At 42.5% G+C, this 27,429-nt stretch overlaps 2 protein-coding genes across 3 annotated transcripts; one reads left to right on the forward strand and one right to left on the reverse strand.

Annotated features, from left to right (window-relative positions):
* Nucleotides 1-1,755: 1,755 nt before the first annotated feature.
* AP4B1 (adaptor-related protein complex 4, beta 1 subunit) lies at nt 1,756-11,180 on the reverse strand. Of its 2 annotated transcripts, XM_012644634.1 has the most exons (11): nt 11,004-11,180; nt 10,667-10,853; nt 9,022-9,246; nt 8,428-8,558; nt 7,926-8,073; nt 6,549-7,045; nt 5,110-5,193; nt 4,241-4,344; nt 2,955-3,162; nt 2,457-2,738; nt 1,756-2,193 (listed from the first exon to the last, which is right to left on the reverse strand). In XM_012644634.1, exons 2-11 carry the CDS (start codon nt 10,777-10,779, stop codon nt 1,766-1,768), a joined length of 2,220 nt encoding a protein of 739 aa, XP_012500088.1. In that variant the 5' UTR covers nt 10,780-10,853; nt 11,004-11,180; the 3' UTR covers nt 1,756-1,765. The 2 variants fall into 2 exon arrangements, with proteins under 2 accessions (XP_012500088.1, XP_012500089.1); XM_012644635.1 differs by lacking the exons at nt 10,667-10,853; nt 11,004-11,180 and adding an exon at nt 10,368-10,503.
* Nucleotides 11,181-11,410: 230 nt separating this feature from the next.
* Nucleotides 11,411-17,128, forward strand: DCLRE1B (DNA cross-link repair 1B). The gene is made up of 4 exons (XM_012644586.1): nt 11,411-11,843; nt 12,662-12,827; nt 13,193-13,375; nt 16,050-17,128. The coding sequence occupies exons 1-4, from the start codon at nt 11,655-11,657 to the stop codon at nt 17,126-17,128; spliced, it is 1,617 nt and encodes a 538-aa protein (XP_012500040.1). The 5' UTR covers nt 11,411-11,654.
* Nucleotides 17,129-27,429: the final 10,301 nt, after the last annotated feature.

A 27,429-nucleotide genomic window follows, 5' to 3' on the forward strand; every position in this document is an offset into this window, starting at 1 on the left:
GGCCATATCTACTTTTCTTCAGGTCACAATTTCAGTTATAGTCTTTAATTTTTAATCAATGAATTTATTCAATTTCTACCACTTGCATTCTGTTCCCTTCTTATATTCTCAATTAACAGCACTTCAGTTTTCTTTTAGTACCCAAGTAAACATTTGCAGTTTAACTGAACAAATAAAAATCTGAAGCTGCTCTGATCCCTCCCTTTCCAGTCCTTGGGATCCATGATCTGAATCAGTGATTCTCAACTAGGGGCTATTTTGCCCTTCACCCTTCACTCCCCAGGGGACCTTAGACAATGTCTGGAGGCATTTTTAATTGTCACAATTAGGGGTTCTACTGGCATCCAGTGGGTAGAGGCCAGAGATACTGCTAATAATCATTCTACAGTGCAGAGAAGCCCCCTCCCCATCAACCAAGAATTATCTGGGCCAGACTTGGTGGTTCACACCCATAATCCCAGTACTTTGGAAGGCCAAGGCAGGAGAATCACTTGAGGCCAGGAGTTCAAGACCAGCCTGTGCAACATAGCGAGACCCTGTCTTTAAAAAAAAAAAAAAAAGCCAGGCATGATAGCTACTCGTGAGGCTACTCCTAGCTACTCATGAGGCTGAGGCAGGAGGATCACTTGAGCCCAGGAGTTTGAGGCTGCAGTGAGCTCTGTGATCACACGACTGCACTCTAGCCTGGGCAACAAAGCAAAGACTCTGTCTCTTAAAAAAGAAAAAAAATGAGTATTTCTTCCTCTCTGATAATTTTAAAACTGTTTCCCTTCACTCTGACTACTGAATCACCTATAGAGCCAAATCTGAGGCTCAACTATATCTCTGTAGGCCCTAATTGCCTGAACATTTGTGTATTTCCCATCCCTAACCCAGCTGGTCTTAATTCATATTTTCATTTTCCCCATTCGGGATTCTCTGGTCTTATTTATTATTTTACCATCATGTTATTAGATCTGTTCTTCCCATAAGTTATGACAATTAATGTATAAAATGTGGTCAGGATGAATAAAAAGTGAGGACAAGTGACAAGAAAACAATTACAATAGTATTGCTAGATGTATGCACTAGTTACTTTGACAGCGTAAAGAATGCCCCCAATGAAGGCAGTGAGCTGAACACCAAAAGACAGACTAGGTATTAATTAACGAAGATATGAAAGTGAGGAAATGTTCTAGGCAAGAAATAAAAGCAGATATTATGGCACAGAGGTGACAGAGGCTGGTGCATTCAGGGAACTGCAAGTGGTTTGCTTTTGCCAGAAGAGAGGGTATTTTGGGAGTGGCAAAACATGACGCTGAAGAGGTACTTTAGATGCCATGCTAAGGACTTTGGACTCTGGCCTAAAAAGCGTGATTCGAAATAGGAGAACAACCAAGGGTTTACTATAATAATCCAGGGAAGAAAGAATAACCCTCACAAATGATGACCTCTGTCAGTTTCCACACATGTCAGACATCTTTAATTAGTAACATCATCCCTTAAATTGGTTAGAAAAGAATCTAAATCCCATCCTCACCCCATTCCCATTCCCTTACCAACATTAACCCTTACAACATCACCATTGAAAAATTGGGTCAATCAACAGCAGGCACGAAAGGAATAAGTTGACGGTCTTTAGGCAAAGACATAAGCATCCTGATTCTTAGATTTCCCATTCTCCTTTGCATCTGATATTGTCTGGACTTACAAGCAGCTCTAATAAAAAAAAACTAAGGAACTCTGAGAGTTATTCATCTTACTCAGGACAAGCAACAAGAATCTGTTATGATTTTATGTCTCCAATTGTTCTAATCACAGTTTCTAATACGGAAATAAAACTGTTCAGTGTCTCCGTCCTTGCCTCATTTTGTTTCACAGAGATCTGTATTTCTGAGTTCTCAGGCTCCAACAGTAGTTCTGTTAAAAACAGACAGCCAGAATCATCCTGAGCACTGAGGTATGCTTTCCATGGCCGAGCCCCAGCCCTGCTCATTGCGATGGTCTGGATGTTCACTACTTGAAGGGCCATCTGGAGAGTATCAGCATGGACTGCTCCCTGCCAAGGCAATACTTGCTGATGAGCAACCTTGAGGCTGAGCCAAGTTTTCTCGAAATACTCAGCAGTAAGCTGGAGATTGGGAACTAGCATGAGGGCTCCAGAATCCGGGAGTTCTTGTATTGTCTCCTTGTTCTCTTCAGGAATCAGGGACCCTAAAAGAGTCAGAAAGTTTCTGTAAGAGATGTTCTTAATCTATAGCAGCTAAATTTTTTACCTAAATTCCCAAAAGTACACAATATGTACTTCTGGCTTTGGATAAATAGCTTAAATAACCAATAATGAACCTCTTTTTTGCTCACAAAGTCTTCAAATTCAGGCAAGTCTAAGATTTAGTGCTAGGATACTCTACTTTCTACAAATCATTGAAAAGATAAAGATTTACCATGATAAGATATAAGGTAAGGATTATTTTTACCTGATGTGGCAAAAGATGCAGTGTTAGGAAGCTCTGGGCCATGATGCTTTGCCCCCTGGCATTTAGAAATAGTTGCCCAGCGGGCTCTGCCATACACTGGCACCAGCGTGTTGAAGTCTGAGGCCCAGCTGTTCACAGGTCTTTCTGCTGGATCCTCCAAAAGTCCAAGAGAAGGGTCAGATTTGGGGCTACACAAGACCCGCTTAACTTCATCAATGCCAACTAAGAGGAGGCGATAATAGAAGAGACCTCGGTCCCGTACAGCCATATCCTTCTCCTCCTCTGAGGTAAGACAACAGATTGAGTTAGTTAAAAACAAAAATGCCTTCCTCCTACCCTCGTGCCAACCATAACAGGAGAAAAAAATCAAGGAGAGAAGACCCTAGATAGCATTAACATTTTCTTCTTGGATCCCAGATAAGACTCACCAAACAATGAAAGCTGTGAGAATTTTTACTATAGGTCATAGCAAGTACTATTTCCTTCTGAAAAACTTACCTATGCAGTAATATAACAAACGTCCCAGCATGTCCTGGCACTCAGCGGGGCGTGAGAGGAAAAGGCGCAGCAGAGCAGTGAGTAGCTCCATCTTAACAGCTGGAAATGTCTCTGACTTCACATTCTCTACAAAGTCCTCTAACACATAAGGAGCATTGGGAATTCTTTCCCCATGGACCCCAAGTAGCCAAATAAGTGCCTGTTTCCCCTACGGAATAAAAGAATTAGAACAGTTGCTCAGTACTTGGCTATCCAAAACACAGGAGATAGTGAACAATCACCAGTTTGCTTTTCCCCTAGTGCTGGCAGAAAAGGTATAATCTTTAATTTACTTCAACTTGCATTTTATTGATTCCCCCCTACTACGCTCTCTACAACAAATAAGAACAAAATTTTAATGCACAAGAGAAAACTCAAAATTTTCATAACCTATGCTGATTAAGCAATAAATAAGGCTTCCTCTGCTTTGGGGCCTTTGGCCCAATTTGGGGTTTAGTGTTTCAGTGGAAGCTATTCAAAGAGTCTCTCTAAATTTTTCATGAAAGGGGTTAACAAATTAAAAACCTGGAGTGCACATCACAGTCATCTGTGAAGTTTCTTAAAAATATATCTGTCTAGGCCCACCACTCCTGAATATTTAACCCAATAGACCTGGGATGAAGCCCAAACCTTTGGAGAAACTCCACAAATGATTTTGACTCTCATTCCAGTTAAAAACCCCATGAGTCTCTGACTCAAAACTATTCAAAAGAGCAATGGGACCACAAAGTATTTGTAGTAAAAAACATAGATAAATTCTGTTTTTATTTTTATTTATTTCATATTATTTTTTTGACATAGGGTCTCACTCTGTCATCCGGACTAGAGTGCAGCTCTATAACCAAAGCTCACTGCAACCTCCAACTCTTGGGCTAAAGTGATCCTCCTGGCTCAGCCTCCTAAGTAGCTAGGAATATAGGTGCATGCCACCATGCCTGGCTAATTTTTATATTTTTTAAGAGATGGGGTCTTGCTATGTTGCTCAAGCTGGTCTCAAACTCACATCCTCAAGCAATCCTCCCACCTCAGCCTCCCAAAGTGTTGTGATTACAGGCATGAGCCACCATATCTGGACTGTTTTTATAATTTATAGGCCATCTATGTCTGAAAGAGAATCTGAGGTGGCAATCAATTCTAAGAGTTTTCACTTCAGACATGGGGTGGAAAGAATAATTAGATTCCATTTCAGAGGGCATGGTCCCAGGCATTCCCCTTCTACCTAGAAGCAAAGGAAAATTACAGTCTACCTCGCTATCCTGAATGTTCTCCTCACAGCCGGGCAGGGCCTGACACACAGCTTCGGTACACTGAGGACACAACCAAACCAGGTCTCGGAAAGTCTGCACCACCACTATAACACATCCCAGGATACAAGAGCACAAGATTAAAGCCTCCACGTAGGAAGGAATCTTAAGAAGAGTCATGTATTCAGACAAGAATTCTGGCTGAATTTCTGTAAAACTGGTTTTGGAGGGGTGGTCAATGATTATCTGAGAAATATAATCACATGGGCAATAATTTCTCGAATGAATTTCTTATCAGACTGACATGAGGATAAATGATCTAATGTATGGGAAAGCATTTTGTAAAACGTAAAGCTATAAGCCAATATGGGGTAGTGTTACTATTGAATGATACTCTATAGACAGTATAAATGGAGTCACCATGACTGGGACTACGGTGAGGCAAGTGAGGTGTACCTAGGATGCAACGTTTAAGAAGACATGCAGGGTTGGCTCTTGCATGAACCTGAGAGTAAGTGCTTTCTTAAATTTTGCATCCTAAGCAACTTACTTGTTTTACCCTAGTGCTGCACCTGGAAGCCACTGCCTATAGTATACTTCCATAAAACAAAAAGAGGGGTAAAAATGGGGAAATAACAAGCAAAGTCATCCTAGTACCCTTCATTATCTATAGTACAGCCTTGTAGACTCATGGTAGCCTGAAGACTCGATACCCTATTAGATCTATAGACTCTATGCTTCTCTGACAGCAACAGATGATGATGTAAGGAGAAGTTTAAACCTCTGTATTACTCATTCAACAACAAATATTTTTTGAGCAACTACTACAGGCCAGGCACTTGGCAGAGAAATCCTAGAAAGGTATCCATTACCTGTAGTAATGTGCTCTTGTCGAAGACCCAGTAACTCTGTTAGAATCTGCACACATTGATCTGTATAAGTCCTGGCAATGCCACCTACAGAGTAAGAGAAAGCAGAAGAAACTGTTAAGTCAGATGTTAGTGCCTCATTCTAAAATCATTTCCCACCAAAGACAAAAGGGCCAGAGATACCAAAAAAAAAAAAAAAAAAAAATCACCCCTTGTTTGATGAAATAAAAAGAATCTAAGTTTGCTAAAAAGGGAACTTTCGTAAAACTGAATCAATTTTTCATTGACTACTAGAAAATTGACAGCTCATAAAAAAAGAATTTCTCATTGAACAAGGTTGAAAACGTACAGCAATAAAGGTATTTACATGGCAGTGAGATATGAGGCACCCTTTTTGTAGCAGCGTATCCACAAAGGAATATTCCTGCTGGGGATGCTAGAAAGCAGTCTCCTGACTACAAGGATTTCTATTCTCTTTGCTCCCTTTTCTCTGCCCCTAAAAATAACCATGCTTTATTCTAAATATGAGGGTTCTTTCTTCTCCTCTTACACTTGAAAGACTCTAAAACTTAGCTCCCCAGCTGCTTTCTTTTCTTTTTTTTTTTTTAACCAGAGACAGGATCTTGGCTCTATCACTTATAGCTCACTGCAAACTCAAACTCCTGGGCTCTTTGATCTTCCTGCCTCAGGCTCCTGCGTAGCTGAGACTACAGGCATGTGACACCACACCCAGATAATTTTTTATTTTTTGGATAGATGGGGTCTTGCTATGTTGCTCAGTCTGGTCTCCAACTCTTGGCCTCCCAAAGTACTGGGATTACAGGTATGAGCCACAGCACCTGGCCTGCTTTCAGTTTTTGAGTCACTGTAGCCTTTTAAACCCTAGACAAAGTAGTATGAAAAAGTCTAGATTAGGAATTATTCTGGGTTGGTCTATACTCAGCACAATACATAGCCTATAGTAGAAGCTCAATAAATGACTGATGAATTGACATAGGAATTTGAATCAGAAAAGGCAGATTATACTCCCAGTTTAGGAACTATATGATCTTTAGGTAATTTGATAACCTTCTTTGTGCCTGGGTTTCTTCATCTTTAAAATGGAGTTAATAACACTTGTCTACTTTTCCTGACTGCCTCATAAGACTGTGGTAAGATGATGTATAGGAAAGCATTTTGGATTGAAGACAACAAAAATTTTAAATATAGTTTGATTTGCCTGTATTCTCTACCCTGGAAGATATAGCAACACTAGTCTTTACCAAAAAAAAAAAAAAAAATCTCCCTTTCCCCTTGTTTGTAGTCCCTGACCCAATTCTTTAGTGCATGGTACTTTCTCTCTGAAGCAAGATTCATGCCCTTTTGCTCTCTATGGTTCCACTGACCATAGCTTTCTAGCTGGCTGGTCTAGGCTCTCAAAAGGAAAAGCAGCAGACACCTACCTATGGCAAAGATGGCAGCCTGGGAAAAGTCAGCAGACACATCCGTGCAGTACCCTCGAAGCTCCTCTAGCACCTGCTGCACGTTCTCATCATTGACCAGTTCACACAGCACTTCCACCTTCTGCAGTTTGATATAGTGGGGCTCCGAGTAGGAGCAGAAAAACTTTTTATAGTGGCTGCTAAAGTGACCTGGCAAACTATGCAAGATCTGGCGCACATGACAAAGGGCAGCAAAGCAGAGTTCACGGCTCTCTGAAGAACAGGCAGCTAGCAAAGGTCCCTTGACTCGCACAAGCACATCAGTCTGTACATGGGGAAACTTTTTTGCCAAGACCAGAAAGAGTTTTGTGGCTCCCATCACCACACCTGGGCTACTGCTCTTGAGAAAGCTGTCTAACAGATTGAGAATGTCGAACAATTCCTCCTCACTGCGGGGTTGGTAGCGTAGGAGAAAGTTCAATACTTCAGCCTGGCCCCACTGGTCCAGTTTTGACATTCTATCCAAAAAAGAAAACAAAAGTACTATTTTAGCAACAAAATTAGCACCATCTCCATGCTACTGCCACATGACCAGTCAGCTATTAATCATAACGAGGGGAGAATTCTTAAAAATAGGCTACACCATAATTGAATCATTCTTTCTATGTATTATATAAAGTTTACACAAAATAGGCTTTAAATTCCAAGATGTGTTGACGGTATAAATGCACATTCATTTAAGGCCAAAGACATGGGTGATCAGTGTACCCTGGGCACAGATTCTCTACATTTTAACACACTATAAGTACCTTAAGTAGAACATAATGACTAGAGGAGCATAGAACCTAACCCCTCAGGACATTTCTGCTCTCTATATCACCAAGAGAAACTAAGACCAATGAAAGAAATTCTCTCAGTGAAATGTGATGAAGTTAATAATTATGGTTAACTTTCTTTTCCACCCTGCAGAAGTTGTTCAAGACTTTGGTTGTTGTTGTTGTTGAGACGGAGTCTCGCTGTGTGTCCCTGGGTAGAGTGCAATGAAGTCATTGTAGCTCTCTGCAAGCTCCAACTCCTGGCTTGTAAGTGATCCCTCTGCCTCAGTCTCCTGGGTAGCTGGGACTAGAGGTGCACACTGCAACGACCGGCTGGGTTTTATTGTTTTATGTATTTTTGTTTTATTTTTTCTTTTTCTTTTTGGTAGAGACAGGGTCTCACTGTTGCTCAGGCTGGTATATGACTCCGGAGCTCAAGCAATCCTCCTGTCTTGGCTTCCCAGAGAGCTAGGATTATAGGCATGAGCCACGGTGACCCACCAAGAATTCTTAATTCAGCACATCAACAAGATCCCACAAGGATGTAGATCTCATAATAAAAAAAGTACGGAGGCATCCAAACCGATTTAAGAGATGATGGGCAATGGGCTTATTGATGACAACTCCTCCTTCCTGTTTCAGAATTTCCTCTAGAGACCTCAGGCAGTTCACAACCACAATTGGATCCTGATCACGCAGCAAACTGTATAACTCATTTACCAGGGCACCATCTATGAAAAAGAACAAAGACCTCAGATAAAAAAGAAAAGCTTCAGATCACAGGGATAGAGCCATAGTAATGGCTCCCCGCAGACAAAGCTGAACTTCTCTGCTACAAATTCAAGGCAAAAAAATTGCCATCTCCAGACTGTTCAAAGTAGCTAATGCAAAGGATCTCACTTGGGCCCCAAAGAAAGGACTTCTCTAATTTCAGAAAACACCAAGCCCTGCACCCTACTTAAAGAGACATGTGCAAAAGTGGGGCCACATTATTATTTTCTACTGAAGCTACATAATCTTTTACAAAGTCATACATAATAGATGCACAAACAAATACTGATCATGAGGGATTACACTGAACTTACCCACTTCAGAGTCTCCATGAAGATTATGCATCTTGGCACAACCAAGGACTGCTACCCTCCTGACGTATGAAGCCTTATCCCGTAAGCCATTGAGAATAGGCTGTTGGATATATTCTTGCACACCAGGCATCCTAAGCAACACATCCTGGAGTTAGCCAGATCCTGAAATACTAGTTTTAACATAATTCAGCCCCTCTTCACTTAACAGAGAATTTAGGAGATGTTTGAATATGTGTCTATCATCATAAAGAACTGGAGAAAGCCTCCTCCACCAAACTTAAAAAGCCATAATTTGACTTTTCATTTGAAATAATGCTGCACAGGCAGCAAATAAAGATATACTCACAATTGTTTAGAAATCTTAAACCAAAACTGAGGACTGTCTTACTAGACTGAGAATGGAAAAGTCCCTTTAATAAAACTATATGATATTGCTTATTAAGTCAAAGTACTAGCTAAAAATCTGAATTCAGGGTACAATAGTGTTTTCCCCAGTATTAAGGAACTCAAATAAATTGTCTTCATTAAAAACCTGCCCTATGATCTCCTGAATTCATCAGCCACGGAGGACCAGACAGGGAAGAGGGGACTCACCTGAGGCTACACATGCTCCGTAGTGCCAGCCCTCGCACCATGGGGTTGGGGTCCGAGCAGTCTTTGCACAGTGTATTAATGGCCAAGAGAGCCAGATCTGGTTTCAGGGGGGCATATGTGCACATGTACAGATAAACCAACTTCTTCTGAACAATATCTACAGTGGCACTGGCCTTCACCATTTCCATGAAAACACCAGACACGTCCAAGCCCTGAGTCATGTGCCTGAAACCAATACACATGGCAGGAAAAGTAAAATACAAATCTCCAACTTATAATGGAGGGGGTTTACTTATACATGTCCTGGTTATCCAAGTAGATCATGATCTCTTAAAAGGAAGCAACTAGGACTACTTTGTCTATTATACCACACGATACTTCACACCATGGGCCTGAAATAAACATTATTCTTCTATTCATTCAACAAACACTTATTGAATCCCTTGTACATTCCAGTGAAACTCAGCTTTTACATCCAGGGATATGCTCTGGGGAGACAATCTTGAAGAAGGTGTGACCTCTGGGAATTCAAAGTCTATTAAGGAGCCAGACAAGAACACCACTAATTACAGTATAATAGATAAGTATTTAAACAAAAGTAATGTACAAGGAGCAGAAAGGATCCAGAGGTCTGACGCTGGCAGGAAGCCAGAGACTGTTTCTTCACAGAGGAAGTAATATTTTAGCTGAATGAGCAGGAGCTCACCAGGCAGATGTGACAGAAAGGTAATGATATTAATACATGCTATGAGGCATGTAGATATGAGTAAGAACAACACAGTCTTTTGAGTGTCTGCAAGTGATTGGATTAACAGATTGTTTTTGGGTGCTATGATAAGTTTGGATTTTATTCTGCAGACAATTGTTTCACTGAGGTCTCCTACTAGCATCAGCTGAGATGTTGGTTAAAAACACAGATTCTCCTGGGTTCCATCGCACCCTACTGAAATCAGAATCAATCCCTGGACTGGATGAAAAATCTGCATCTTTAAAAAAAACACCTAAGGGGATTTTGTGCATACTAAAGTTTGTGAATCACAGCTGTAGGCAAGAGTTATATATCAAGATTTGTAAACAGGAAAATTCTGACTGAAATGAGGCAAGGTGGCCTACGAGGAAACTTCTGCAATTGCTTTGGTGATGAAGGCCTTAGCCAGAACAACAGTGCCAATAAAAAAGAGAGGATGGATATTTAGAATTATGAATTCATACCATCTGACATGAGAAGTAAAGAATCAGGTGTCATCAAGGATGCCTTGGCTGGCACAACCATTCACCAACACAAATATAAGCAGAAGAGCAGGTCTGGGGAGAAGGGACGAATGTTGGTGCTATTTTGCACATACCTTTGATAAATTATCCAGGTGGCAGTGGGGTATGTGGGTGTGAGGCTAAAAAAGGAGGTCTGTACTAGAATACATTACAGATCCAGCGTCAGCAGTAATTGTTCAAGCCTGTGATAGGAGGAAATCACCCAGCTGAGTAAAAGATATCCGACAAGGGAGACTGAGATGGTACTCCGGCGAGGGAGATTAAGACCGAATCATTTACTCTTTCGGGGCGGCCAGGGGTGGTGAGCCCTGATGGGGATTGCGACGGGGGTGGGAGTGGGGGCAATCAGGCCGCGAAGGGAGTTGGGTGATACCTAATCACTCGTTGGATGACATTCCGGTAGCGCAGCCTATCAGCTTGAATGTGAGGATTACACAGAGCCTTCTTCAACTCCTTCACCACGTCCTCAGAGCCAAGGTAAGGCATCTTCTCTAACAGTCACGGAGCAGTTCCCACAGATCCCTACGTAACTCCTGAGCTCCTAGTCGTGATGGGGGAGCCTGAGTAAAGGAAATATTGGTCAGTGAAAAGACTAAAGGCGTGATCTCACCCCAGGCTTGGCTTGGCTTCCCTAGGGCCGAAACCCAGGCCCTCTGACACTCACACTTCAACTCCCTCCGCTCCCCGGCGAGCCCCACCAAAGGCTCTACCCTAGACCCGCTGGCTGTTTGCTCCGCCGACAGGCCGCTCCCGCTACCTCTAGGCCCCCTGCCCTACATCCAGCCCCGCAGCCGACGGGCCGCAGACTCTCCCTCTCCAGTTCCAGTCTTTCTTGCGCCTCCGCGCAGTCGCCGTCACGGATAAGCCCAATCGTGCTTTCTGCGGAAGTCCCGCCCCCTCGTCCAAAGACCAAACGGAGTAGCCGCTACTCTCCCGGCGAGCGCGGAACGTAGGCCCCGACTTTAGGATGCCCTTCCCCCAACCTCTCACTTCCTGGCGCAGCCGCGCGGCTCCCTCTGGTGGAGCTGCGGCGCCCAATCGGAAATCAGCTACTTCGGCCTGTCTCCTCCCAGCAGCGCGCGCTTTGAGTGCCTGGCCCAGCCCTCGCTCCCGCGCGCGGGTTGGAGTGTTGAGCGCCTTCTGCTATTTGGACTCCTAATCTCTAGACTCCTACGAGAACGGTCATTTCCTTCTTTCTGCTCACAGTAGTAACTTATTCCTCTACTGAACTGGCTTTCTCCTAGGGTTTCTGGCCCTGTTCTCGCCCCAGCATGACGTGTTTCGGGGGACCGTTATGGAAGCCTTACACAGGAGCCCTGTCCCCGTGAAGTTCCCGCCGGTGACTCTCCAACCCCACTACCATGAACGGGGTCTTGATCCCCCATACGCCCATTGCAGTAGACTTTTGGAGCCTGCGCCGGGCTGGTACCGCGAGGCTCTTCTTCTTGTCCCACATGCACTCGGACCACACCGTGGGCCTATCTAGCACCTGGGCCCGGCCCCTCTACTGCTCCCCAATCACGGCCCACCTCTTGCATCGTCAGCTACAGGTATGGGGGATTGGAGTCGGCCTCCATGAGCTGGTCCAGGCGTCTGAGGGAGGACTCCCGATCTGTCACAGCCTTGGAGTCATTAGAATGGGGTCCAGGAGAACTGATTTGTACAACTGCGGGAGTTATTTGAATCTAGAAATGCATCTTTAGCCCAGAATAGGAGCGTGGCTTCTAACCTACTGACTTGAGATATTTCAGCTATAAGTTGAGGAGATCTTTTAGTCTAGCCAAGCAAACTGTTCCTACCTTTTCACATAAACTAAGTCAATGTTTCCCAAACTTCCCTCATATTAAGAATCCAGCTAATGTGCTGGGCAAATAGTACAGATTCTCCAGCCCTCTCCCCACCTCCACCCCATTTGATTCAGTGAATATGGCTGGTGTGGGTCCTGGATATGTGGCTGGAATTTTTTAAACAATTGCCCCCAAGGAGTTATTATGATCAGGAGAAAGTTTGAAAATCGCTGACTAGACTTTTTTTTAAAAGACGAGTCAAGTTCAGTAGTGAGAAGGAAGGAAAGAGTAGAATAAGGAGTTCAATCTGTGACTATGAACAATCAGGTGAGATAACTGAGTAACATTGGACCACCCTAGACTGTTTTCTGAACTTTTAATTTAAAGTACAAAGGGTGAGGTGGGTGGGGAGTGAGAGGAGGAAGGGCGGATTGCTTGGGAATCTCCATTACAGCTTCTGCTTCAGGTGGCTGAGGATTTGGTCAGCTTTCCTTGATTCATGTAACAGGGATAGCGCCTGGTCCAGGGAGGTGTCAGGGAGGGGAGTCTGTGGTCACTGGGATGACCAACTGTTTCCCCAGGTATCCAAGCAGTGGATCCGAGCCCTGGAGCTTGGTGAGAGTCATGTATTGCCTCTAGATGAAATTGGAAGAGAGACCATGACCGTAACCCTCATTGATGCCAATCACTGCCCTGGCTCCGTCATGTTTCTCTTTGAAGGATATTTTGGAACCATCCTCTACACAGGTGGGCCTCTGGAGGGGTCCCTCCCACCTTCCCAGCCTAGATATTACTTTTCTTGGGCAGTCTTAACTCATAACAGAAGTCTGAAGGCCTTCTAGCTTCATCCCGTATGAGTACAGTGACCCCTTCTAACTGATTTCCCACTCTTTTAAGAGTCCAAACCTTGTAAGGAATAGTTTAAAAATGAATAGAATGAAGACATTTCTACAAGGAAACTACGCAGCTATACTGCCTAGTTCAGTGCCAAGCCACGTAATAGCTTTTCCACAGACCAGTAGGCAAATGCTAATCCATTGTTGGAGGTAGGAGAGGCTTGTTTTCTAATTTTTTGTCTCTTACCTTCTGCCCCCATATACGTATTCTTCCAGGTGATTTTCGATATATACCATCCATGCTACAGGAGCCAGCCCTGATGTTGGGGAAACAGATCCATACTTTATACCTAGACAACACCAATTGCAACCCAGACCTGGTTCTTCCTTCCCGACAAGAAGCTGCCCACCAGATTGTCCAGCTCATTCAAAAGCACCCACAACATAACATAAAGATTGGTGAGTTGTTTCCCTTCCTTTTTCTCTCACCTGTAACTAGCGAATCTAGGTTCTTTGAGGGTTCTCACATCTTTCAAATCTTTGTGTAGCTCTTACCTTCTCCATGAAATCAACCTTGACCACCTTATTTAAAATTGCAACCTGCCCACCATCTCCAGTCCCAACTCCTAATCCCTTATACCAATTCAATTTTTTCTTTTTTTATAGCACTCATCACCTCCCAGTATACTTTATATGTTTTTAAATATGATATTGCTTATTCCCCATTTCCCCTGCCACCCCTCACACACACAGATGTAAACTTCTTGAGAGCATGGATGGAAGTGGGCATAAGCTTTGTGCGTTTGTGGAATAGAGAGTTGGTGACTCTCCAGTATGACAGTGGGCAAGGAGGCTAGAAAGGCAGAAAAGGGGCTGGAGTGCTGGTAAGCCATTTTGGACTTTATCCTAAACCAAACAAAGAGTTATTGAAGGATTTTAAGTAGAAGAGAGACAATATGGCACTCATCACTTTACAATATATTCCATAATTTACGTATTTATTGTATTTGGTTTTTATTGTCTGTCTCACCCTGCTAGAATGTAAGTTCCATGATGGCAGGGCTCTTTGTTTTATTATGGATATATCCCAAATGGGTACATTAATACCTGACACAGAAGCATTCAATTAATATTTGTTATATGAATGAATGAAATTTATCAGAACATAGATATTTAAGTGAGTGGTATGCTTGAAATTAGATACATTGTAAAAACAGCTAGAAAAAAAAGAAAAAAACAGCTGTATGATTGTTCTGGTGATTCCACAGCGGTACAAAATATTTTGGGGACTCTTCTTTTGGAGTTGCCTTTTGATATAGCTTATGAAAAGAAATTTTTATTTTAAGAAATATAATAGCTGAGTGTGGTGGCACATGCCTATAATCCCAGCCACTCAGGAGGACAAAGCAGAGGGTCACTTGAGGCTGGGAGTTGGAGATCAGCCTGGGCAAAAAGCGAGACTTTGTCTCTAAAAAACTTTTTAAAAAATTAGCTGGGCATGGTAGCACTTGCCTATAGTCCCAGCTACTCAGGAGGCTGAGACAGGAGGATCACTTGACCAAGCCCAGGAGTTTGAGGCTACAGTGAGCTGTGATCACACCACTGCACTCTAGCCTGGGCAACAGAGCAAGACCCCCTCTTAAAAAAAAAAAAGTAATAGATTTAGTTCTAAATGACTTCTTTGGTTGTTTCCAAAATTATAAGTCCACAAAAGGGAAAAGATTTGCCACCATTATAAATATTTTAAAGGGAGATGTACCAACTCTGAAAGGAGTTTCAAAATGAGATTAAACAAAGGCATTGAAAAAATTATATACCCTCCGGGGTGACTACCAAATCAACTGAGAAATATCCCCTACTCTCAGGATTGTTTAACTGATCATAAAGAAATATTGGCCCTAACCATTCTTGAAGTTTTAATGCAGAATTTTTCCAGAGAAGTACAGCTGGCTAGGAGGGTGCTGTGGTAGGACTCGATTAACTTTGCAAGTATATAATAAGCCGCTGTGCCAAGTATTCAATAGGCAGTGGGGATATAAAGATGAATAAAATATGGTCTCTGGCTTTGAGGGCCTGTAGTCTATTAGGCAAGGACCTAGAGAGGGGGAAAAGGTAGGAATATACAAAGAAAAAAATCAAGCTACATTTGTGCCCAAAGAGTGAGATTTTAAACTATAATTAGGAATAAAGTGGGTATAAAAGAAATGTGAGTTCTTTTAAGAAGTTCACAATCTGGTTGTGGATTTGAAATAGACCTTCAGAAAAGGTCTGAGAACAACTATTAAATAATACTTCCCGTATCTGTTACCATAGCCATTACTCAAAAATTCATGTCTCCATTTCTTTCTACATAAGTAGTATTTGGCTTTTCAATTGGAACTTCTACTTTCAGCTTCTTCTTATCTAGGCAAATAATATTGTTGCTGTATTTTTCTTTCTAAAGCCCTGCTCTAATGATATTATTCTTATGATTAGAATTAGATATTTTCCTGCTTCTGACTCAATGGCTCCCCTTCACTTACATGATTAGGTCCAAGCTCCTTAGCAGTACATATGTGTAAGGCCTGCTAATATATAGGCTTTGCTTACCTCTCTGATGTCATTTCTCACCAATTCTTTTTTCACTTTAGTAATATTGAACTAACCCCTCCTAAAATGTTTTCCACCATACCCTTTCCTTGCCAGGTTAACCCTGACCCATCCTTTAAGACTTAGCCCAGTTGTCATTTTCAGGAAACTTTCCCTAACTGCATCAATTGTTAGATACTCTTCTTTTGTGCCCTCATAACTCTGTATACATATCTTTAACATTGCCCTTAACTGTGTTTTTTCTGGATCTCCATGTAGGTTGTACTCCTTGAGGGCCGAGACCTTTTTTTTGTTTGTTAGTTTTCATAGTGCCTGCCACTTGTTAGGTGCTTTCTTTTGTTGAACTAAATAAAAGTGGATTCTGTGTGCCCCCCACCCCCCTGCATTCTCCATATATCTCAGCTCAAATGCCAGCTTCTCCCTCATGTACTCCCTGGATTGCTCCATAAATTTTAAGTGTTTTTGTTAAACATTTGGTTGATTTATTAGGATTCTCCAATAGCTTCATTCTCTTACTTTCCTCAATCCCTTTACCATTATTCAGGACTCTATAGCCTGGGAAAGGAATCACTGCTGGAGCAGCTGGCCCTGGAGTTTCGGACCTGGGTAGTATTGAGTCCTCAGCGCCTGGAGTTGGTACAGCTGCTGGGCCTGGCAGATGTGTTCACAGTAGACGAGAAGGCTGGCCGCATCCATGCTGTGGACCATATGGAGATCCGCCATTCCACCATGCTGCATTGGAACCAGACTCACCCTACCATTGCTATCCTTCCCACGAGCCGGAAGATCCACAGGTCCCACCCTGATATCCACATCATCCCTTACTCGGACCATTCCTCCTACTCTGAGCTCCGTGCCTTTGTTGCAGCACTGAAGCCTTGCCAGGTGGTTCCCATTGTCGGTCAGCGGCCCTGTGGAGACTACTTTCAGGACAGCCTGAGCCCCAGGCTCTCTGTGCCCCTGATTCCAGACTCCGTGCAGCAATACATGAGTTCCTCCTCTAGAAAACCGAGCTTTCTTTGGCTGTTAGAAAGGAGGCTAAAAAGGCGGCGAACCCAGGGCGTCGTGTTTGAATCCCCTGAAAAAAATGCTGATCGATCTCAAGCTGACAGAAACTCAAATAAGGCCAAGGAAAGGAAAATTTCTCACTGGCCTGGGGACCTTAAGAAGCAGCCCTGCTACCATCCTTTGCAGATCAAGAAGGAGTTGTTCCCAGACCTCTGTAGCAAAGAATGGAATGGGGCAGTCTCTTTCTGTGGGTCCCAGAAGAAGGTGACTGTGCCGACTGCCCCCTTGGGATTTTCAGTGCACTTAAGGTCTATAGAGGAGAAGTTTATTTGTCCAGAAACCAGGCAGGACATTGGTTTAGAGCCCCCCTTGGTACTCAGGGGAGATGGCCCAGCAACCACAGGGAACCAGAGGGCCTGGATGGGCCGTGGTTCTCCCCTGTCTCACAGCAAGGCCTCACCTCTTCTAGCTACTGAGTTCAGGGGCCTGGCACTAAAATACCTTCTGACTCCAGTGAACTTTTTCCAGGCAGGGTATTCTTCCAGAAGGTTTGACCAGCAAGTGGAAAAATACCTTAAACCCTTGCTGAAGTACAGACAGGAAAGTACAGAATGATAACCTTGTTTGATCCCACACTGCAATTTTGAAGATAGTGGCTGATGGCTGGTTGGGAAGAGTTTGTTTGGGGCCTCACTTTTCTGTCTTTACAGGATACCTATGGGCTTACCCTGGAACAGCACTTCCCAAAGCTTGTTCATTGGAATTCTCGTGCCTATGGAATCCTTAGTTTTATAGTTGACTTTTTGTTTTTTTGAAACAGGGTCTTACTCTGTTGCCTGGGCTAGAGTGCAATGGCATCATCATAGCTCACTGCAACCTCAAACTCCTGGGGTCAAGCGATCCTCCTGGCTTAGCCTCCCGAGTAGTGGGACTACAGGTGCACACCACCATGCCTGGCTAATTTTTTCTAATTTTTTATAGAGATGAAGTCTCATTATGTTGCTCAGGCTGGTCGAACTGCTGGGCTCAAGTGATCCTCCCACCTCAACTTCCCAAAGTGCTAGCATCACAGGTATGAGCCACCACACCTGGCCTCTAGTTGACTATGTTTAAGAAATAGTTTTCATTATAAATTCTTTGGAGTATGCATGAGCACATTAAAGGTTCTTAGGAGTCCTGTGGTAACTTAATCTGTTTAATTTTGTTTAACTGAGTATTTCTCAAACTTTTGTAAGCATGCATTCTTCTCATGGGTATAGAAAGAGATACAGAGTCTGAATCAAAAAGGACCAAGTTATTCTCATTGTTATTTTGTGTGTCATGGGCCATTTCCCATGTTCCCTTCTCCTTCTTCCCAGATAAAAGTCACTAGGTTCTGTTTTTTAAATTATGAACTGTAGTGCTAGAGGATAAAGTGGAGGTCCAAGTAGCACATTCCAATCCTGAATGTCACTGACTTGCTGTGACCTCCATCTGAGTAACTTCCTGTCTCTGCTTCTGGGATGTAACAGGAAGGGACAAAAGCGCTTTGGAACAGTGACGAAAAATTCCATGTCTGCCTCCTTCGTGAGGCTGTACAATTAGTGTCACTGGGGACCCATTTCAAACAGAGCCAGCTGGGTGCCTGGGCACCCCTCATCAAGACAGTACCTGGAACCCAGCTGAACATTAAGGCTCAGGGTATGACAAGACTCCCCATGCCTAGAGGCCCTGACAATTTGGCTGAAATAAAGTCACAAAAGATCAGATGTGCTGCCAGATATTCCTCTGATTGTACACATAGCTGGCATATTCGTTGTTCCCCCCACCGCCTTGATTTGAGTAGGGAGCCAGAGCACACAGCCTCTTTGTTTTAGTATCCAGGGAAGAGACCAAGGAGCCAGCTGGCTGGAAGGGGTGGGGGTGTGCAATCTGCCCTGTCCTTCTGCTCGTAACCTGACAAAATGCCAAACCAGTAAGCAGGACAGCCAATACCAGGGCCATGAGGGAATAGGCCTGAGAGAGGGCATAGACGTGGGGAGCTGGACATGGGGATAAAAACTGCTTCAGAATGGAACCCCAAGCCTTAGCAGTGAAGAAGGCTCTGTTTCTTGTCCAGGGGGAAAAAGAGTTTTCTACTATTGGAGGAAGAAATGAAGAGTTTAGAAAGCAAAATAAGTCCTTGCTCTTGGGCAAGCCATACACAGCTCTTGTTTTGTCAATGACCTCCGCTGTAAGTCTCCCAAGGGCCTGCTAAGAGCCCCAGCAGGCAAGGCATTTGGTGCAGCAGGGAACATGGGCATTGTCTGGCCTCGAATCCAGGGCACCCTGAGCCAATTGTGTACATAGCGGAGCCTAGTTCCTCATCTGTAAAATGGACTGCCTCTCATGATTGCTATGGAGATTATTAAATAATTGGTAAAATTCGCCTAGCTCAGTGTCTGTCACATGATGGGTGTTGCAAAAGTTCATTCTCCTTGGCCTCTGGTTCGTCAAAGAAATTATTCTGTATATAAAATAAGAAACTTTGGAAATCATTAAAAATAGAAAAAATTTTAATTCCCTCATGTAGATCAATTGGTATATTTTTTCTAGTTTTTTTTTCTGTGCATGTAAATGTGTTAAACATATATGTTTTTTTCAAAATTGGGATAATACTGTATATAATTTTATATCTTACATTTTACTTTCCTAATATCTTAAGTATTTCACTTTGTCATTAATATTTAAAAATGTCATTTTTAATATTTGTATAATACCCTAGCATGTTAGTATACCTTAATTAAACCATTCCCATATTATTTAACGTTTTGTGTACTGTGTTTTAAATTATGTATATTACAATGAACATTCTCATGCATACATTTTGCATTTTTGTTTATTAGAGTAAATTACTAGAAGTGGGATTACAGTTTTAAATTCTTGATGCAAATTATGCCAAATTGTCCTCTAGAAAGGTTTCCTTACCATCTTTTCTGCAGAAGAGGATAGCATTAAAATACCTTGAAGACTTACTAAATTCAAATGATACCACTAGAATACTACAATGTTAACATGTGGAAAACATCCCTTGTGTTAAGTTGATAAATACTTACTAAACTGTGTGGGCGGGGCTCAGCCTGACTTCCTTTAGGAGTCTCCAGCTGTCTCACTTCTGTATGGCCGAAGGTGGCTGGGAGAGATTAGGTAGTTCTTAGTACAGGGGTCCCCTGTATTGGTGTTATCCTCTACCGACAGCAGAGCCAGTTCACTCTTGGCTTGTGCTGAGTCACACCTGTTCCTCGAAGAGAATTCTATGTGAATTCAGATGGGGGAGCAGAAGCAAAAGGCTTTGAGGAATTTAGTTGTTGGTGACATGTTTGTATTTTAATAAGAAGAAAATTCCATTCTATTCTCCTAAAGTAAAAATGTCGGACTTCTTATACTAGAGCTTGGCAGTTGCCTTATTTGTTTGATTTTGCAATATTCTCTCAAATAAAAGTGCTGCATCAGGTCTATCTTTACGTGGCCAATTAAAATTAATTTATTTTTAGAATCCCATCTATGGGTGACCCCGTAGTTGTGTAAAGATCTTACAATTAGGCTTGAACATGCTGGGAGAAAAGAGGTTCCCTAGAGAGCCATTAGTTACTTGTTTCATGATCTGTGGGAGAACTTGTACTTTTCCACAAGGAGACTGACAGTGGCTTAAGTCCCTTTACCGAAAAAAGTCTGCCTGGCTGCCTTTGGAGGGCCATGTCTCACTCCTGACCCAGGTCGCTCTTTGTGGTAGGAAATAGACAAGTGAGTCTGCCTGTTCTTTCCTCAAGAAAAGGGATTTGGAGTTGGGTTCTCTATCATAGGGATAAAGCTCTCTCTGCGTTCTTAGAGGAGTTCTTAAGCAGAAGAAAGTCTGTGTGAGGGTCCATGTGCACATATTTTTGTTGCTACCACTAGTGAGTAGCTGTCCGTGTGTTAGTTCCTCCCACCGCCTACTCCCCTCATCTACCACCACCACAGCTGTTTTGTTTTGGGCTCGTGGTGCTTTCCCCTCTCTCCTCCCCAGGACATCCCACCTCTACCTGTACAGAATGATACTGTTCTCCCATATAATCATCTGAGTCCACACCTGCCTGTGAGGAACTCTCAAAATAGTTAAGCTTGGTTTTGCTTTAACTATAATGCTTTTATTTAACTATACCATTCTACCTTGACAATCTCATTCCTAGGCAACTTTGTCTTCTTTGACCATATCCTTGACCCACTGGGTCACAAAAAACTCCCAAAATCTTGAGCTTGGTTCTTTTCCTGGACAGATAGCTTATTGAATTCTCTTTCAATCACACAAAACTTCTGGCTAGCCTTGGGTTAGTCTTTGCCTTATAATATTTACACTATTATACTATGGCTGTCTTACCAGTCCTGGCTCCTCTCATCAATTTATAACAACTCTGGAGAGTGGAGGATGAAGAGTTTATCCAGTGCTACATACCATCCTCAATGTGCTCACCAAAAGGTGTGCTTTTGAGGAGCTAAGAAAATTGGGTTAAATCCACTCACCCTACTAATCAGGCTCTGTAGAGACAAAGAATTAGGGTGGAACCAGACTCCTGGTGTTTAATGAGTCAGGGATATAAAGTTTGGAGAAAACCTGCCTTCAGGAAGAAAAAAAAAACCTTTATCAGCTCAATTTCTTCAAATTCCCACCTATCTTCCAGGCTCATACCATAGGCTTTCTAATTTCCCTCTCAATGGTGAGATAAAAATCCTTCTTTACTTACCTCTTACTAGGAAGACATTTCCTCTACTCATAAACCTTCAAGAACCCATACTATTCAGCAGAACATTTTAGGGTCATATGATGCAAGGGCCAACCTATCCTTCCTGCCTTGTCTCCCAGGATTCTGTCTGTGTAAGACAATAGGCCATAGTGATAAAGGCATGGATTTTTGAGTTAGATGACTTGGGTTGGGAATAGATCCTGTGAGTTACTAACTGTATATTTAATCTCCAGCAAGTTACTTAGCTTTTTGGCACATGAGCTTTCTTATTTGTAGAGTGGGAATAATAATACCTACCTCATAGGGTTTGCAGGAGAATGACATGGGACACAGCAACCAAAGCACTTCCAAAAAGCATCCCATGTATTAAAAAAAAAAATTTTTGCCTTATTCTCCCTGCCACATCTTAAATTCTGGTTACAGTGGAGTGGCTAACATTCCCAATGCATGTCCTGAATAATGCCATTGGCTAATCCTACCTTCCAGGCCCAGAAAAATCTACTGAAAGGTTGGCTGATGACAGTACTTCCTAGTAGGGAGATTCCTGGAGCCACGTCTAGCCAAAAGGGCCATTACCTGAAGCATCCAAGGATTTGTTTGTCCAAATGGAAAAGGAGAGTAGAGTGAAATCGTAAGTTTCCAATGCTATGCTGAGCAGGTTTAACTGTAAAATCCTAAGGCAAGGTCAAAACACAACAGAAGTATAAGTGGTACATCAGAGGCCCAGAGAGGTCACAAAAGGCTTCAGAGAGGTCAGAAGAAATGTGCAGAGTAAAGAAGACTGGGCTGAGCATTTCAGAACACTGTGGGTAAACGACGGGCCAGACACCATGCTTGATTTGGTCCTAGATTCTGCCATACCAGCTCTATAAACTATCAGCCTTAGAGCAGTCCTGGAATTCTCTTTTTCAATTCCTACATAAGGAAGGAAGGCAGAACCACTGGAGAAAAGAACCATATAACTGGTATCACTACAAATTTCAGCCTCTGGTGTCTTCAAAGCTGCTTCTCATTTCCTTATGTCCTTGATCCACCCTCTCTCCCATGTACCTCAGTGGTTATTCCAAAGCTTTATGACTCAAACTCTTACAACATATCAAGCCTTAGGACGATACCTTTGAGCATCAAGGCTACCAAGCTGCAATGCCCTGGGGCAACCTCCCTGGACCATAAAAACAGGTCTGGTCACCCACCCTTACCCCAGAGAAGGCAGAATTAATCCCTTTATACCTTGTAACCCTTTTTAAAGCCCAGTCACTGTCAGGAGTCTAAGTCTTTAAGGCCTAATTCTTACTTTCCTACCTTCCTTTCACTAGGCTCTCAGGTCCCCTGCTCTGTGATCAGCACATTCTCCTGTGTCCCCAGTATCTTTTCTGAAAGTCTCCTTCACCCTCCTTGCCTCAACTGAAGACTGGCTTTCTTCTGAGCACACTGCTTTCTGGCCAGCCCTCTCAAATAGAGGCCATTTTTCTCTCCCCCACCTTAGGGTAAGGAGGTGACACTGATGTCCTCCTTGCTCCCTGTGCTACCTCCTGACCATTACTCTCATTCCTTCCTGTGAAAATCTCTTCTCCTTTGAAGTGCATGCCATCTGGCTATACCATCCTCTCCCCTCCTCATTTATCAAGACTTGCATCACTGGCCCACAGCCTTCTCCTTCACAACTCTGCCATCATTCTGGATAATTTTAACACTCTGGCCATTCAGTTTTCTTTTTTCTTTTTTTTTTTTTTTTGAGACAGAGTCTCACTCTTTTGCCTGGGCTAGAGTGAGTGCCATGGCGTCAGCCTAGCTCACAGCAACCTCACACTCCTGGGCTCAAGCGAGCCTCCTGCCTCAGCCTCCCGAGTAGCTGGGACTGCAGGCATGCACCACCATGCCTGGCTAATTTTTTCTATATATTTTTAGTTGGCCGATTAATTTATTTTCTATTTTTAGTAGAGACGGGGTCTCACTCTTGCTCAGGCTGGTTTTCGAACCCCTGAGCTCAAACAATCCGCCCGCCTCGGCCTCCCAGAGTGCTAGGATTACAGGCGTGAGCCACCGCGCCCGGCCCATTCAGTTTTCTTGACCTCCCTCTACCTAACCACCCTGTCATTACCAGAACTTGTACTACATCTGAATCTTAGTTTTAAACCTCCTTTTCTTCTGGCTTATTTGCTCAAGTACCTCCATTGCCAATGTTTTACTATTCATAAGCCTTCTCTGAGCTTCACTTCCCACCTTGACTTGACTATATCCCTCAATATACTATCACTCTCTTGTTCTCTCTCACTCACGTACTTGCCTTGACAAACTTCAATTCTGGGTAAATCATCCTATGTATCTACTCTTCACCTACACTGGAGCAGCTAGATATTGTTGGAGAAACCACTCAACCAGGCTAACTGATTTCATCTTAAATTCATGATTTCATACATCAAAAATGGCCTTCCATACTGCTGAGCAATCCTATTATGTTTCCCTAGCAGGCCGTTTCCTATTCTCCCTTTCTCTTTTCTTTCCCCTCCTACCCACACTACCGTCAGCAAATCTGTTTACTCACCCTTGAAACATATCCCGAATCTTATTTCTCTTCACCATCTTCACCTCCACCACCCTTGTCCAAACAACCGTTTTCTCTTGTCTATTACGATAGCCACTTAGATGTTCTCCCTGCTTCCACCCTTGCACCTCTCAGCTCCCAATCTACACAGTCTAGTCTCCACAGCAGGTATGATATAAATCAGATCGTACTCCTTCTCTGCTTAAATCCTCCAATGGCTTTCCAGCTTACTCAGAGTTGAAAAAAAGTTTTTACTGTGGTCTGCATAGCCCACAAGATCTGCTGCCCCATCTCCTACTACTCCCCCGCCCTTCACTTACTCTGCTCCAGCCACACTGATCTCCTTGCTATTACTCCAGTGCACCAGGTAAGCACTCACCTCCCTTGTTCCCTCTCCCTACAATGTTTTCCACCCAGATACCCACCTGGCTCCCTCAGCTTCTTCCAGTGTTTTCTCTGTGAGGCTTTTCTTGCTCACCTCGTTCAAAATTGCAACCACCCTGCCTGCCACTTCCTAGCCACTCCTCCCCCTTTTTTTGCCTTTTCTCCATAGAGTACTTACCACTTTCTAATACACTATTATCATTTACTTATTTAGTTTATTGTGTGTCTCATTCTATCATTCTACTAGAATGTAAACTTAAGGAGTTTTTTGGTTTTGGTCTATTTTTTTTACTGCTACATCTCTAGTGTTTAGAATACAGAGCGGGTTCTTAATAGTAAACATTTGTTGAATGAATAAACATTTGTTTATTCAATCTAGAGGAATGAATGACTGAACATCCTTTAGGCAATCCTCCCATAATAAGTACTATTTGTCTTAAACAGGGAGTAGAGGGGAGTTCTTAGTCCTCAAGGAGCTAACAATTGAATGCTTAGTTTGGCAGACACTTTTTAAATATTATCTCTAGTGCTCACTTCGGCAGAACATATACTAAAGTTGGAACGATACAAAGAAGATTAGCAAGGCCCCTGAGCAAGGGTGACACACAAATTTGTGAAGTGTTCCGTATTTTTTAAAAAATGATCTCTACATCTTGCACCTATCCTGTGGGAAAACTAGTGTCCATAAATTCATTCATTTGTTCATTCAACAACTATCTATTGAATGCCTACTATGTGTCAGGCACTGTTCTAGACATTGGGGATATGAAGTAGTAGAAAATGTCCTGCCCACATGGAAATTATTAATACATTCTACAAGACAGATAGGCAGTATACACAAACAAATACCAGATAGTGATGGGGCTAAGAAGAAAATAAAACCAGCAAATAGTGGTAGGGAGGAGTTTACATACAGTGGTCAAGGAAGGTCTCTCTGCGGGATTGACAAAATGAGACCTGAGTCATGAAAAGGAGCCAGCCAGGTAAAGACCTGGGAGTAGAGGGATCGGGTTGCATCAGCACGGAGACCATGGGACCGGAATGAGCTCCGTGCCTGAGGAGCATCAAGAAGAGCGTGTATGGGAGGGGGAGAAGAACAGAGGAGCTCAGAGGGGGAGGCAGGAATTGGATCAGAAAGTGACATTTTTTAAAGTCAGAAGTTTGGATTTGATTTTAACTGTAATAAGAAGCTATTGGAGTGCTTTAAAGCAGGGGAATGATATGATCTAATATATATGTTTTGAAGCAACAGATGGAGAATGAAAGCAGGATACCAGTTAGAAGGTTCTTGCAGCAATAAGAGATACCGGTGAGCTGAACTGAGGTTTTGGAAGAAAGGGGCTTTACACTGTGTTTGGATATGAATCTTTTAGAGTCACCTCTTTAGTGTAAGTATTAATAGCTACAGGAAGAAAGAAATACCTTTTCCTCCACCAAAGCTTTCACAAAAAAAAAGTATATATTAATCATATGTATATACACAAATAATATATAAATACATGTATTTGGGGGGAATAAGAAAAAGAAGAGGAAAAAATGAGTGAGCTAATTTATAATATAAGTAAATAACTGGGATATTTTATGAATTAACACTATTTCTTATAATAGATGTGTTTTATAACTATGCTTTTTTTTACCCCACCCCCATAACTATGTTCTTAAAAGAAAAAGAAAACATGTTTTACTGGCTTTGGAGTGAACACAAGCCTTGGGGTTAAAGGTTACATTTCCTGAGAAACTAAGACTCTTCAGCAAAAAAATTCATTAATCAGAGTATTTACTTTTTTATTTTTAACTTATTTATCATGAAATTTTAACCATAAAATTTTGTGAAGAATAACATGAGTCCTTATCTTTGAATATCTGCTTCTATCAGGAGAGATGTATAACATAACGCCAGGTGTGGTGGCTCATACCTGTAATCTGAGTACTTTGGGAGGCTGAGGCAGGAGGATCACTTGAGGCCAGGAGTTGGAGACCAGCCTGAGGAACAGAGCAAGACCCCATCTCTATAAAAAATTAGCTGAGTGTGGAGGCATGCACCTGTAAATCCAGCTACTTGGGAGGCTGAGGCAGAGGATTGCTTGAGCATGGGCATTTGGGGAAAAAAAAAAGATCTATAAGATATAATGGACAATAGAGCATGGTCAAATCCAAATCCAGTCTGAATTGGGCCTTTTGTTTAATTCACCAAATCGTGGTATTCTACAACCTTACAGAAGAGCACTTAAATGAAAAACATAAGTTTAGGTTTATGAGACTGCATCCTCTCTTTGTAAGGCTCCTAGTCTATACATAATTAAAACCTGCATTCCCTTTTAATCAATATGGGACTGAAAAATCCTTATTTATTTATTGAAGTATAATTGACAAATAAAAATTGTTTATATTTATAGTGTACAATGGGATTTTTTATATATGTATACACTGTGAATGATTGCCACAATCCAGTATTAACATATCCATCACTTCATATATAGTTTGTGTGTGCATGTGTGTGTGTGCATGTGGTAAGAACGTTTATCTACTTAGCAATTTTCAAGTATCTATAGTTGTTATTCTATATTTCACATCTCACAGACTTTCTGATTTTACATGTTCATCTCACTATGAGTGGAGATGAATAGTAGTGGATTCAGGATATTTTTTGGAAGTAATACTGAAAAAATTTTCTGATAGATGGAACGAGGGAGGCAAGGAAAGGGTATCACCATCTCCATTTTAACAATGAGGAAAGTGAGGCTCATTAACATGCCCACTATCCCATCCTAATAACTAGCAGAGTCAGGATTCCTATGGACATCGGGCAACAAAGCCCATATTTTTTTATGCTGGATATCCTAAATTGCTTCTCAGCCTTTTGGCTAAGATCAAGTGTATACTGGACATCCTAGGTGCAGTGAGGTTGGTCAGGTAAAAGCCTATTTCATATTAGAGAATCTAACCTCTAGGGCAGCGGTCCCCAATCTTTTTGGCACCAGGGACCAGTTTCATGGAAGACAATTTTTTTTTTTTTTTTCAAGACAGAGTCTTACTCTCTTGCCTGGGCTAGAGTGCCATGGCATCAGCCTAGCTCACAGCAACCTCAAACTCCTGGGCTCAAATGATCCTCCTGCCTCAGCCTCCCAGGTAGCTGGGACTACAGGCACATGCCACCATACCCAGCTAATTTTTTCTATTTTTTAGTTGTTTGGCCAATTTGTTTCTATTTTTAGTAGAGACGGGGTCTCGCTCTTGCTCAGGCTGGT

The sequence above is a fragment of the Propithecus coquereli genome, unplaced genomic scaffold (genome assembly GCF_000956105.1).
Source record: "Propithecus coquereli isolate 6110/MARCELLA unplaced genomic scaffold, Pcoq_1.0 Scaffold215, whole genome shotgun sequence".
NCBI classification, from domain to species: domain Eukaryota; kingdom Metazoa; phylum Chordata; class Mammalia; order Primates; family Indriidae; genus Propithecus; species Propithecus coquereli.

What these genes read in the sequence shown, in the direction of transcription:
- AP4B1 (XM_012644634.1), bottom strand. Translation starts at nt 10,779, where the DNA reads ATGCCTTACCTTGGCTCTGAGGACGTGGTGAAGGAGTTGAAGAAGGCT. An exon ending in GTCATCCAACGAGTGATTAG is followed by an intron (nt 9,247 to 10,666) that starts GTATCACCCAAC and finishes TATTGGTTTCAG; the next exon opens with GCACATGACTCAGGGCTTGG. An exon ending in TTTGTTATATTACTGCATAG is followed by an intron (nt 2,739 to 2,954) that starts GTAAGTTTTTCA and finishes GTCTTACCTCAG; the next exon opens with AGGAGGAGAAGGATATGGCT.
- DCLRE1B (XM_012644586.1), top strand. Translation starts at nt 11,655, where the DNA reads ATGAACGGGGTCTTGATCCCCCATACGCCCATTGCAGTAGACTTTTGG. An exon ending in TCTTGCATCGTCAGCTACAG is followed by an intron (nt 11,844 to 12,661) that starts GTATGGGGGATT and finishes CTGTTTCCCCAG; the next exon opens with GTATCCAAGCAGTGGATCCG. An exon ending in TGGAACCATCCTCTACACAG is followed by an intron (nt 12,828 to 13,192) that starts GTGGGCCTCTGG and finishes GTATTCTTCCAG; the next exon opens with GTGATTTTCGATATATACCA.